The following is a 14,202-nucleotide window of genomic DNA, read 5'->3' on the forward strand; positions in this document are numbered from 1 at the left end:
ATTTTTCAAAGGAGGTCAATTATTCTATCAATTTTTTTTCTGTACAATACGAACACCTAAACAGACCAACGAAGATTGAGAGGGGGGGGGGGGACGAAGCCGCCCCGGGGATTTGCGAGCGAAGCGAGCAGGGGGCGGAGCCCCCTAGTATACGAATATTTTCTATACGAATTATTTCTATACATAAATTTTTGTTTTCATACGAAAGATGTCTAAACGCTCCAGAGAAAAACGTAGAGAAATGTCGCAACTCCATACGAAATATTTCTGTACATGTGGCAGTGGGTCGTATAGGATCAAACCTATAGAAATCGTACAGAATTAATTTGTATAAAAATATCCGTACAGAAATATCCGAATATCACATACGAAAATCCTATAGAAATTCTATACGCAATCCGTATAGGAAATTTCTATACGGTTTTTTCATAAGTGTGTCTTTTGACCCTGAAAATGACCTTGAAAATGGACATTTACCAACAGAGTTATAATTTTTTTAATTAATAGTATTAGACAGATAGTGAACATCGCTGACAATTTTAGAATTTTACAACTTATGGGTATCGAGAAAGTAAATAAACCAAATCAGTCTTATACACGGGCTCTTATGGAGTTTTGATTAAATTGAACGTTTCGCCCCCCTAGAAACTCAAGAAAAATTTGAAAAAATTTGAAGATACGGGAAATTATGTGTCAAATGTGATAGCGACAAAAAACAATGGGGTACCGGGGTGAATAGGAGAGATATTTCAACCCCCCGTACTCATTTGATCCCATGCTTTCTCGAGGTTTGTCGCGCGAAATGGAGGATTTTCCGTATTTATTTTCTCGATGTCTAGTTCCGGTTGCGGGTTTGAAATTTCGTCAGATGGATGAATACATATTCCTCCGATGGTGGAGGGAAAGAAAAAATTTTTTTTGAATCTTTCTTCAAATTCACTTGGCACCCTTAAACACGCTCCGCGTGCGTAAAGTCTCGTTTTCCACATGTGATAAAATATAGGGTTTGACACTCGTTGAGAAAGTGTTATTTGGCCTCCGGCCAGCGCCACACGCCTCCCACGGGTCGAAATAGTATATTTCCGGCCTGTCGTTACGAGGTTTTTTACTCGTGTGGAGTTGGTCAGCCGAGCCGAAGGCGAGGCGCACCGACCACACGGCTAAAAAAAAAACCATAATGACAGCGCGGATAATACCAATCCTCGGAGGAGGAAAAGTGAAGATCAGTACGGAAAAAACTATTCGGGCCCGAGGTTGAGAATTCATAACAATAGTTGTCTGCATTCTTACGAATCTTTTCCCTTAAACTTGAATAAGAACTATTGCAATTGTACCTATAAACAAAATCTTTCTATTTCGGAATATTCCTCTGGAGAAATTTCCCCGCACAAGTTATCTCAATTCGTCATAAGATAATCCTTCATAATTTTACAAGACTCGTCTAAAATAATTTCCATACGAGCTAACAGTGGATAAATAAAAAATTACTCATTTCCGGCGTCTGGCCTTCTCTTAATCACCCAGAATCTACGAGTCGTATATTTTTTTTTATATTAACGATAATGCGATGATACACCGCGAGATTTTCAGAATAATCCAGGAAGTGGCAACTCTCACTGCCCACGTACCTCCGTAGAACCTATACCAACTCAAGATCGATAGATACTGAAAGCAAGCGAAGGCCCATATACAACGATAATACCGGTTATGCTCCTTGGAAGTTCCACAGAGGTGGATTAAAGAGGCGAGTCAAGGTCTCGCACGAGCAGCACCAACGGTACCAAAATCCCGTGTACGTGAAGCCGAGCGAGGTTGTAGACCCCCAACTACAATGTCACAAATATTCCCAACACGTTATTTCAATCCTGACTGAGTACTGTCAACAATAATTTTTTTTGGTCACTCTTTTCAGTGAAAAAAGAATGTTTTCAGCAGTACTGTGGAAAATTTTCGACTGAAATTTCCGATACACTTTTTAGAAGTTTTTATCAAGTGACAATTTCGCTGAAATTTCAATAAATTTCTCAATTAGAAAAACGCATTTTGGTGAAAAAGTCAATGGAAACTGAAAATTTCAGTTCAATAATTAAATAAAAATTAATAGAAATGCGAAAAATTGAAGAAAAACTCAAATATATTCTTGAATTTTCAATTGATTGAACGATTTTGCAATGAGTATTCCAGTTTTGATTCAAAATATAGATAAATTCCAAAGAAAACACGAATGCAAAAAAAATCCTGTTGCTCAAAAATTTTGAATAGGGAACTTGCATGAAGCTCAATTCTTTCTAATTGCCCTATTCACATATTCCTCGTAACCTATGGATAGCTAAACGGCGAAAATTATGAAGAAATATTGCCCAGATGTCTTGTGATAATTAATTGAAAACCAGTCGCTTTCGAGGCCAATTGTTCGGTCACGACGTCACGAAGACGGTCAGGTATCGCTTCATTGGTCGAAAAAGAAGAGAGTGGGGAGTTGTCGACCCCCATTGGCCGAGGCGCACCTCAAGATTGGATTAGGTCGGCTCGAGCCATTCAGCGGTTGGTCCAGCGCTCGACCGTCCGTGTGACGTCATTAGCGATTTCAAAGCGTTTAAAATCCTCAACTTTTAACAATTAATTATTAATTAATGAGCAATATTTCAAGCGTTTGTGACCGGAAAATGAATTATTCAGGTCCCAAACTTGAGATCAGAAAATCTAAAATAATTCATGCAAGTTCCCTATTCTACTGAAATTTCCTGAATTATTTGAAATTGAATGGAACCGCTAGATTGAATTCAATTTCGCTCATCTGAAAATTAATACTTTATTTGCACAATATTCACTACTTTATTTTATCAAACCATTTGTGCACGTTTGGGGAGCGTTTGCGAGCAAGAAGAATACTATTTATCCCTCACTATTGATTGTTTTCATTTCTTTTTCATTATTTCAACACCTCGGATGAGAGGAAAATTTTGAAGAGGCACTTGAATTTTTCATTGAAAAGATGTTTTATTTTCACTGTATCATACTGGCCTGCACCTTCCTGCTGGATCGTACGACCCGGTCATTCGTAAGGCTCATGAATAAATTAAAAGGGTTTTCATCACTTCCTCCCCGAGACGCCACTCTGCATCGTGTAATTTATTTACATTCTGTTTGCTCGGGTTGATGAGAAACACAACGGATCCCCAATATTTGACCCGGTGAAAGGCACTGGCGGGTCAACTGAATCGATCCATGACCGTTTTATGAGTATAACGAGCGGAATAAATTAGCCGCAGTGGAGATAACTCTCCCTCTGCACTGGTAGAAAGAATTAGTTATTGTTAACAAATGCACTGACAGACAGGATTAGTTATTGTTAACAGATGGATTTGGTTGAAGGCTAGGGTCTATTTGGTCTCACCAAATGTTCATTCGCTAATAGTTAACAAATGCATATTTGAGGAGTCTTGTTTGACTCGACTTTCACTTTTCACGTGAACCATTCGTCAACTATTAATGAATATTTATTGGGTCATATTCAACTCTACCATTCATTAATAGTTAACGAATCTCGTTTGGAATAAATGAATCATTCTATCAGTGTGGATTTAGTTGCACGGAGATAAATATTCTGTAAAAATTACGGAACAATTCATGTAATCCGCAATGGGGAATCGCTTTCCGGCAATTTTTATAGAAATGGAAGAGACGAAATCTGAAACGTTCAGTGAATTCTCAGGTTCAGCACCGAACAATGTACGAAATTGTCACGTAATTTTTCCCGAACAAGTAAAATCTTACAGAAACTTGCCGACTTATTATGCCTCCAAAATAAAAAATTCTTGAACGTTCAACAATTTTTATGAAGCTGGGGAGTTATTTTTACGTTCCGTTTCGTAAAGTTTCTCAATCGTTGGGGAAAAATTACGGAATGACTTGCTGTCCCCACAGCGGTGGTCATCAGACGGGTACGTAGTTAATTTTTACGGAACAAATCGTAGAATTTACGTGACGATTCGCACAATTTCAGTTCCGACTCATGCCTTTTATTGAATTCTACTTCGCTCGCGGATTACGTTTCGAAACGTAATTTTTACGTTTTTGCTTCCGAAGGGAAGCATTATTTTTCTGGTAATTTGTATTGATTTTTTCTCTGCGTGTGGAGGCTAGGGTCTATTCGGTCTCACTAAATGTTCACGCGCTAATAGTTAACAAATGCATGTTTGACTCGACTTTCGCCTTTCAAGTGAACCATTCGTTAACTATTACCGAATATTTATTTGGTCATATTCAACTCTACCATTCGTTAATAGTTAACAAATCTCATTTGGCATGAATGAATCATTCTATCAGTGTGAATTTGTTGAATATATGAAAGTTTTTGATCAATCCATGGACTCGTGGTTTATTGAATTTCTACCCTGAGTTTATTGTTCCCTCTTCCTGTATGGCCAATCAAACTCGGAATCCAGTCGAATGGAAATTTGCGGCCTGCGGCTTCCACGAAAGCGAATCCCGTGGGCGTTCATCACTGTCCGGAGTGCCTAGAAAACGGTGAAATTTCTTTCTGTCAACTGAAGTTTATTGTTTTATCTTTTTCTGCCGCTCTCTTCCCGTATGGGCGGCTACAGTTTTATCAAGTGGAATTCTACCGGCGGGTGAGGAAACATCGTGTGAAAGTGCAGGAAAGAGTTCACGAACGGTCTCAAGGTAACTTGCAGAGGGACGAGACTGAAATTTTTAAAAACGTGGGTTCTTGGCCTCGTAAAAACGGGCCAAGCCCTTTCCCAATCTCCGGACGGGTTTTCTACCTGCTTCATTCACAGATGAAAAGCTTCAGTTTCTGCAGATGTATTCGTAATTTTTAATAATCGATCGTTAATTTTTGGAAATCCATTCGTAATTTTGAGAATAACTAGAATAGCTCTCAATTCTAGGGATTCATTAGCATTTCTCATTCTTTAAATTTAAAAATGCTACAGATCCCTAAAAACTTTTTCTCTGTGCGACGAAAAAACCCTATGACAAGCTCTGTCCCAATTTTCCGAGGAGTTTTCTACCTACATCATTCACAGATAAAGTTTCAGTTTCTGCAGATATATTTGTAATTTTAAAAAATTGATCGTTAATTTTTTGAAATCTATTCCTAATGTTGAAAAATCGATTCACAAATTTAGGGGATTTTTGAGAATAACTTGGATTTCTCTTAATTTTAGGGACTCAATCACTGAAATTCAGGGATATAATCATTTGACATTAGCCTTTATCACTCTTTAAATTAAAAAATGCCACAGATCCTCAAAACATAAACTTTTCTTTCCCCGCACTACGAAAAAATCTTAGAATAACTTGGAAAATTAATTAGTCATGAGGATGAAAAAACTAATTAGGAAGATTCTGAATTTTTTTCTCATGTAACGAGTTTCATTGTCGCTGATTGAAATGCGGGCACACTCGACGCTCCGATGACCTACTCCTACATGAAAACGAGCACGCCATTTGTCGCTCCTTTCCCAAAGGAAAAGAACTGAAAAGAACGACTATTCGAGTTGTCTGGAGTTCAGTCGACGTCGACCGGTCACTCCGGCCGAGTCTCGCACGCCTGGCTGGCCATATTTTTTCTAAAAAGTGTTTTCAAGATTCAGTGAATCGATAAATCGATAATTTCCTGGAATCGGTAAGTTATAATTTAATATGTGATTCTGTTGTGAAGTGGTGAGACGATCTGATTTCTTGGGAGTTCACGAGGGGAGACAGTGGGGTGGCCCTTTTGGATATGGGTCACACTATAAAGGGGCTAATCTCCTGATGAGTGTCTTGTTTCAAATTTGACTGCAAGAGAGATGACGAAATTTTAGCTGAGACTTTTCAAAGTGAAAAATAAGAGCTATAAGGTCTGATTTTTACTATAGGAGGGACATTTGTACAGCGTTTCATACCTTTGTGACGTCACAGGGCATTGGATATTGTTAGATGTTCTTGAAATTTTTAAAACGTTGAAGAATTTATTCAAAAGTGAAATTGATTAAATTATTCCATCAATTTAATATAAAACGCTAAATTACTGGGATCGGTAAGTTGTAATTCAATATGCGATCCTGTGGTGAAACAATCTGAGTCCTTTCGGCTGTGCGTCACACTATAAAGGGGCTAATCTCCTGATGAGTGTCTTTTTCAACTCCGCATGTAAGGGAGATGGGGAAACTTTAGCAGACTTTTTAAAAATGAAAACTAAGCACTGTAAGGTCTATTTTTTTACTATATGAGGGCCACTGGTACGGTGTTTCATACCTTTGTGACGTCACAGGGCATTGGATATTGTTAGATGTTCTTGAAATTTTTAAAACGTTGAAGAATTTATTCAAAAGTGAAATTGATTAAATTATTCCATCAATTTAATATAAAACGCTAAATTACTGGGATCGGTAAGTTGCAATTCAATATGCGATCCTGTGGTGAAACAATCTGAGTCCTTTCGGCTGTGCGTCACACTATGAAGGGGCTAATCTCCTGACGAGTGTCTTTTTCAACTCCGCATGTAAGGGAGATGGCGAAATTTTAGCAGAGATTTATTAAAGTGAAAAATAAGAGCTGTGAGGTCTGATTTTTACTATAGGAGGGCCATTGGTACGGTGTTTCATACCTTTGTGACATCACAAGGTATTGGGTATTGTTAGATGTATTGGGGATTGTTCTTGATATTTTTAAACCGTTGAAGAATTCCTCCAAACGCGAAATTGATTAAACTATTTCATCAATTCACTATAAAACGATAAATTACTGAGATCGGTAAGTTGTAATTCAATATGCGATCCTATGGTGAAACGATCTGAGCCCTTGAGGGTCTACATTGAGACTTTTAAAGTAAAAACAGGAGCCGTAAGGTCTGATTTTTTTACTATAGGAGGGACATTTGTACATCGTTTCATACCTTTGTGACGTCACAGGGTATTGGATATTGTTGAATGTTCTTGAAATTTCTAGACCGTTCAAGAATTTATCCAAAAGTGAAATTGATTCAGACTGTTTCCTCAATCGCCTATGAATTGATAAATTACTGGGATCAGTAAGTAATCTGTCATTTAATTAACGATTCTGTGGTGAAGTGGTAAAACAATCTGAGTCATTGAGGGACGACGGTGCCGTCGCCCATTGGGGTATGCGTCACGCTATAAAGGGGCAAATCTCCTGATGAGTGTCTTATTTCAACTCTGAATCTAAGAGAGATAGTGAAATTTTAGCTGAGACAGAGAAGGGGCAAATCTCCTGATGAGTGTCTTATTTCAATTCAGAATCTAAGAGAGATAGCGAAATTTTAGCTGAGACTTTTTAAAGTGAAAAATAGGAGCTATAAGGTCTGATTTTTTGCTATACGAGGGACATTGTACCGCGTTTCATACCTTTGGGACGCCACAGGGTATTGGATATTGCTGAATGTTCTTGAAATTTCTAAACCGTTGAAGGATTTATCCTAAAGCGAAATTGATTAAACTATTTCATTAATTCACTATTAATCGACAAATTACTGAAATTGATAAATTGTAATTTAATATGCGATCCTGTAATGAAACAATCTGAGTCCTTGAGGATGTACATTGAGGGACGACGGAGCAGTGGTTCTTTCGGGTATGCGTCACACTATAAAGGGGCAAATCTCCTGATAAGTGTCTTATTTCAACTCTGAATCTAAGAGAAATAGCGAAATTTTAGCTGACACTTTTTAAAGTAAAAAGAAGAGCTGTAAGGTCTCATTTGTTAGCATAGAAATCTTTGTATAAGATCTCATTACAGAATTACGATTGTCATTGTATGATAAATTTATGCACTCTATTGTCAGTAGCATAGTTCAACAGCCTTGGTCTAAGGAAGACGAGTGCTACATATGTTAGACCTCGTCGATTGTTCTCACATTGCTGCCCATTGTCTCTTTGAACATCTTTTCATGACTAGAATGCATTAGTTCTTTTCATGGTTAATTAAAATCGACTGTTTCAATTTACCGTCATTTGATTTACTCACTCGTTTACCACGAATTTTGTAAATTTTTTTGTGTAATAATAACAAATACCACCTTATTTCAAGATTTTGAAGGTCTTGAAATAAGTTTTTCATACGTTTTAATTTGAGGACTAAGTCTTAAGTTGAGAGTTTCGAAAGTCTCCATTGAGACTCGGAGATTTCAATTTGAATCTCAATTCGAGGCTTTCATTGACTCAAGTTGACTTTTGAATGCCTCCACGGATGAAAAAATTTAATAGAAAAACCTATCGAATTCGTTAGAAAATTCTATTGAATTTCTATTGAACTGTTCTATTAGTTTTTGGCCGATTCTATTGACATATTCAGTAGAAAATATTTAGTAGAAAGTCAAGAGAATTCAATTTTTCTATATAACTTAGTCTATTGAGATATTTTCTAGAGAATTTCCTCTGCTCAAATTTTTTAATTTTTTCGTTTGATTTTCTTGATGAGAAGAAAAGAAAAATAGAATGGAAAAAACTTGGAAAATTTGAGTCGAGCAAATTCTATAGAAAATATATGAAAAGAATAAGTTATATAGAAAAATCGAATTCTGTTGACGTTTTCTATTAAATGTTTTCTATTGAACATGTCAACAGAATCAGCCAAAAACTATTAGAACGTTTAATAGAAATTCAATATAATTTTCAAACGAATTCGGGAGGTTTTTCTATTAAATTTTTTCGTGCGTGTCAAGTTAAGAATTTCGGAACTCAACTTGAAATTTTTCTTCAAGTTAGGTTGTCAAGGTCTCTTACGACTTTCGTAACTCCCAAATTTAGGCTTTTGCACAGCAAAAACGAATGCCTGAATTTCACACACCTTTCGTAGACATTTTTCGACACTAACAAACGTCTGAATAAAATAAAAATGGGTCTGAATTTCAGACGAACAGATGTCTAAACATCTTAATTCATGTTTGACATTCAGTCAAATTCTCATTTTATTGAGACGTTTTTTATTGTCTGAAAAATGTCTACAAAAGCTGTGTGAAATTCAGACATTCGTTTTTGCTGTGTGAAAGTCTCAATTTGAGACACTTGAAAATCTCAATTCGAGGCTTTCACAAGTCTCAATCTGAGATTATAAGTCTGAAAATAAAGCTTGTGTTTTTGGGTGCTATTCTCTGTGCATAGATTTGTAGAGGAGTAGCCATGAGGGGCTTGTTTAGTCTCCTGCTGCTGGGCTGTTTAGCGATCCCTCAGGTTTCTTCCCATGGACGCCTCATCGAACCACCCTCGCGCGCCTCCATGTGGCGGTACGGCTTCGATACCCCGCACGATTATAACGATCATGAAGCCTACTGTGGTGGATTTACGCGGCAGTGGCAGAGGAATAAGGGGAAGTGTGGAATTTGTGGAGATGCTTGGGACTCAGCGAAGGTGAAGCCTATTTTTAACTTCATTTCCTTCCTCCACATGACATTCAACCCTGACAAACTAATTCAAACAGAAATGATGTTTAAAATAAAATCCAAAAACATTAAATCCAATCGGAGGAAGTTGAATGAAGAAAAGATTTGCAATATTGATTGGGTCTCATTACTGCATTTCATTCTCATCGCTTATCCAGTGTTGTCGCACGAAAGCATAAATCTAACGAATAAATTCAATCCAGTTCGTGTGAAATGACAATCATGAGTTGGTCAAGCTGTTGTTACCAAGAATTCAAAATTAAAGTAATGAAATTAACCCAGTACGATAATTCCTGAGGATTAATTTATCAAGGATTTACTTTTTACCAGAATTGAATGATTTGGCACTATTTTCACGGGAAAGTGACTTATTCAATTTTTGTATCATGTTGCTTCAATTTCTCCGGAAGAACTACTTTATAATAAATAAATAATCCTGTTCTTTGTGGTTCATTGAAATCAAGAGCCCACGAAACAAGTGAAACATACATAATCATTAAGGTTATTACGAATTTTTTACTTCATTTCCTTCCTCCACATGACATTCAATCCTGACAAATTAATTCTACAAGAAATGATGTTAGAAAAAAAATCCAAGAACATTAAATTCAATCGGAGGAAGTTGCATGAAAAAAAGATTTGCAATATTGATTGGGTCTCAGGCTGTTGTTACCAAGCATTCAAAACGAAAATAATGAAATTAACCCGGTAGGATAATTTTTGAGGATTAATTTATCGAAGATTTACTTTTTACCAGAATGAAATGATTTGACACTATTTTCAAGGGACTCATTCAATTTCCCTCTTTCTTAACATTTACCTTTAATTTTGTCTATGTTGCTTCAACTTCTCCGAAAGAACTACTTTATAATAGATAAATAATCCTGTTCTTTGTGGTTCATTGAAATCAAGAGCCCACGAAACAAGTGAAACATACATAATCATTAAGGTTATTTCGAATTTTTTACTTCATTTCCTTCCTCCACATGACATTCAATCCTGACAAATTAATTCTACAAGAAATGATGTTAGAAAAAAAATCCAAGAACATTAAATTCAATCGGAGGAAGTTGCATGAAAAAAAGATTTGCAATATTGATTGGGTCTCAGGCTGTTGTTACCAAGCATTCAAAACGAAAATAATGAAATTAACCCGGTAGGATAATTTTTGAGGATTAATTTATCGAAGATTTACTTTTTACCAGAATGAAATGATTTGACACTATTTTCAAGGGACTCATTCAATTTCCCTCTTTCTTAACATTTACCTTCAATTTTGTCTATGTTGCTTCAACTTCTCCGAAAGAACTACTTTATAATAGATAAATAATCCTGTTCTTTGTGGTTCATTGAAATCAAGAGCTCACGAAACAAGTGGAACATACATAATCATTACGGTTATTACGAATTTTGGACTTCATTTCCTTCCTCCACACGACATTCAATCCTGACAAATTAATTCTACAAGAAATAATGTTAGAAAAAAAATCCAAGAACATTAAATTCAATCGGAGGAAGTTGCATGAGAAAAGGATTTGCAATATTGATTGGATCTCAGGCTGGTGTTACCGAGTATTCAAAACGAAAATAATGAAATTAACCCGGTAGGATAATTTTTGAGGATTAATTCATCTAAGATTTACTTTTTACCATTATTCTCAAGGGAAATTGACTCATCCAATTTTTCTTATGCTCCGTTGTTTTGATTCCTCTGGAAGAACTACTTCATAATAAATAAATAATCCTGTTTTTTGTGGTTCATTGCAGCCAAGAGCCCACGAAATAGGTGGAACATACGGTAAAAATGTGATATCAAGAAAATACAAGACTGGTGATGTGATTCCAGTGCGTGTAGAATTAACTGCCAATCATTACGGTTATTTCGAATTTCGTATTTGCCAATTAACTGTTAAAAATGAAGACGCGACACAAGAGTGTCTCGACAAAAATTTACTCAATCAGGAGAACGGAACAGCTCGATATTACCCGGGGCCGGGTAACAGAATTTTCGAGAGCTACTACAAATTACCCAAGCACATTACATGCGCCCAGTGTGTATTTCAGTGGAGGTACATCGCTGGGAATAATTGGGGTGACTGCGGGAATGGAACAGGTGGGATAATCAATACACGAATAATTGATATGTTACGATTAATTAATAATACTGAAATGAGAAAAAATATTCCTATGATGATGACGTCATGGGCTTGACTCATTCTCGATGTCCTTGATATTTCGCAGGGATTATTACGTTTTTCATTTGATTTCGCAATTGTCGATTGTACGTGTAATTATACAGGAGCTATCGTGCATGACAATCGATAATTCATGGATGTTATCAGTTAGAAAGTTGCATTTTGAACCCCTCATAATTTACGCATTGTGACAGGAAGAAATTGTGAAAGACTCCAGGAATTTTATTATGATGACATAGAATGACATGTAATGTCCCTCAATGTTTCCATTTCATCGATAGATTTACTTAGACCGATATAAGTGAGGAAGTGAAGTAAATGGGGCACAATGAACTTTTAAAAAAATTAGACAGGAAAGATTAAAGATTTTTTCATAATCAGGACGAAAAGATATTTTTACATTTTATGATAATAATTTTGCAAGAACCATGCATCCGGGGAGAAAATTTCAAGAGTATTTCATAATTATTATTTCATATTTTTTCGTCGAAATCTTCTTCGATATTTGTAATTAAATATCTGAATTTTTGATAGAATCCCATTCAGCCCTCGGTTGACCCAAAATTTTGCAAAGATTTTTATTATTTAAACTTTGAAGGGCTAAATCCAATTATCCATTTTGAATCGGCGAGAAAGATTGAGAAAATGGGAAAGTCTATAGTTCGAGAAAGATTCCGAAATTTAATTCTTTGAGAATTGTGACCTTTTTCCGTAAATAATTTTCAAACTATCAGTGTATTTCATTGAAAATCACTTTGGAAATCATGACAAATTTCTCAAATCTAAGAATTTTGAACCGAAAGAAAGAATTTTGACCGAAAGTTTGAACAATGTCGATTATTTATTCATAACAAGAGAATGTTTTGAAAATATAATTTGAAGGACACTAATTCGGTCATATTTTTTTGATTAAAAAATTTTTGTATCATGCGATTCAATTGACAAATTCGATAAACTATAAACATTATTGAGAACTTCCTGCCGAAATTTCGTTTAATAGCATCCACTGGTGTGATACCTTTGAAGATTTCCAAGTACTTTCGACTTTGGCTATTTTTTCTCCAGTACAATGATTTTATTATTTAAACTTTGCAGGTCCGAATTTGACTCTCGATATTGAACCGTTATAAATTATTTTAAAGATCTGAAAAAAATTAGAAAGTTTATTTTTGGACAAAAATTGGTGCAATAATTCAAAAACAGCAATTTGTTCGGAATCTTAACAAATTTATTAATTTTCAGAATTCTACCAGAAATCCATTTCATGCCTAAAAAAATTAGGTTTCCGAAAGTTTGAACAATTTCAATTATTAATCTATAAACAACGAATGTAAAAAAAAATCCGTGCAAAATGTAATTTTAATGACACTTCTGCAGTATTCTTCACCGTTTTTAAAATTTTTCTCACGCAATTTCATTGACAAATTTGATTTGTCAATTAAATTACGTGAGATTTGATTGAAAATGATGAAATCTATAGTGTGGTCTCTACCAAACTGTGAAAGTCACTTGGACATCCTTAAGAGTGGAATAAAAAATAAATTTAAAAAAATGAATTCCAGGCGCAGTTGGCTGTGGCCCCCAGGAGGAATTCCGTGGTTGCGCAGACATAACAATCGGCGACAACATTGCACCCCTCCCAACACGTGCCCCAACCCCCACAAGACGGCCAGCATCAACAACATCAAGACCAACAGACACCTCATCGTCAGACTACACCCCAGAAGGATCAAACTATTGGTTTCTCGGCTTTGTCATTTCTGGAACATGTCTTCTGGTCGTTCTGGCGATATTTTCTCTACTTTATGCCTACTACTATCATGCTGGAAGGGCCAAGCAGTGGCTGATGGCGCGAAGACTCGCTTTGGACAGCGGAAATTCCACTCCAGTGACTCAACCACCAGTCGCACCGCCGAGACACAAAAGACAGTCCTCGATGAATAATCTACATCTTCAGTTATGAGAAATAATATTTCATAGATTTTTCTTTCTGTACATAAACCTCTCTCCTATTTATTATCATTCCTATGGTAATTACGAATACGTTTTCTACTCTTTCAAGTCTTATTTTAAGTTTTAGAATGGAATATAAATCTGCATTTTTCTCATTGATCATCTCTATGTTCATCACATATCGATCATTATCACGCAATACCAATAAGAATAATAAAAACATTGGTTTCGATTTTTTATTCAATAGAATGCTGCGAAAATCTTAATTATTCAGTAGTTCAGCTGAAATACGAAACTATTACCATTTCTGAAATATGAAATGGAAATAGTGTGAAATAGTGTGTGGAATAGTGTGATTGACCTACAGCTGCCCTCCTCTCAACTTAAGCAATAGGGAACTTGCATGAAGCTCAATTCTTTCTAATTCCTCTATTCACACATTCCTCGTATCATATGGATAGCTAAACGGCGAAAATTATGGCGAAATATTGACTAGATGTCTTATGATAATTAATTCAAAATCAATCGTTTTCGAGGCCAAACTCACAGATAATCGAATATACTGAATTTCCCAATGAGTTCCATATAACCCGTCATTTTCATTTTTCAACTGTGGTATTAGCATTCATTTTTTTACATTTTTAA

At 35.9% G+C, this 14,202-nt stretch overlaps 1 protein-coding gene across 1 annotated transcript; it reads left to right on the forward strand.

Moving 5' to 3' along the window:
• The first annotated feature begins 9,079 nt into the window (after positions 1–9,079).
• On the forward strand, positions 9,080–13,806 carry LOC107047789. Its single transcript, XM_029126743.1, has 3 exons — positions 9,080–9,377; positions 11,177–11,522; positions 13,167–13,806. Exons 1-3 carry the CDS (start codon positions 9,150–9,152, stop codon positions 13,565–13,567), a joined length of 975 nt encoding a protein of 324 aa, XP_028982576.1. The 5' UTR covers positions 9,080–9,149; the 3' UTR covers positions 13,568–13,806.
• The last annotated feature ends 396 nt before the right edge of the window (positions 13,807–14,202 follow it).

This window comes from Diachasma alloeum, unplaced genomic scaffold, assembly GCF_001412515.2.
Source record: "Diachasma alloeum isolate Michigan unplaced genomic scaffold, Dall2.0 Dall_scaffold_78908, whole genome shotgun sequence".
Lineage (NCBI taxonomy): Eukaryota > Metazoa > Arthropoda > Insecta > Hymenoptera > Braconidae > Diachasma > Diachasma alloeum.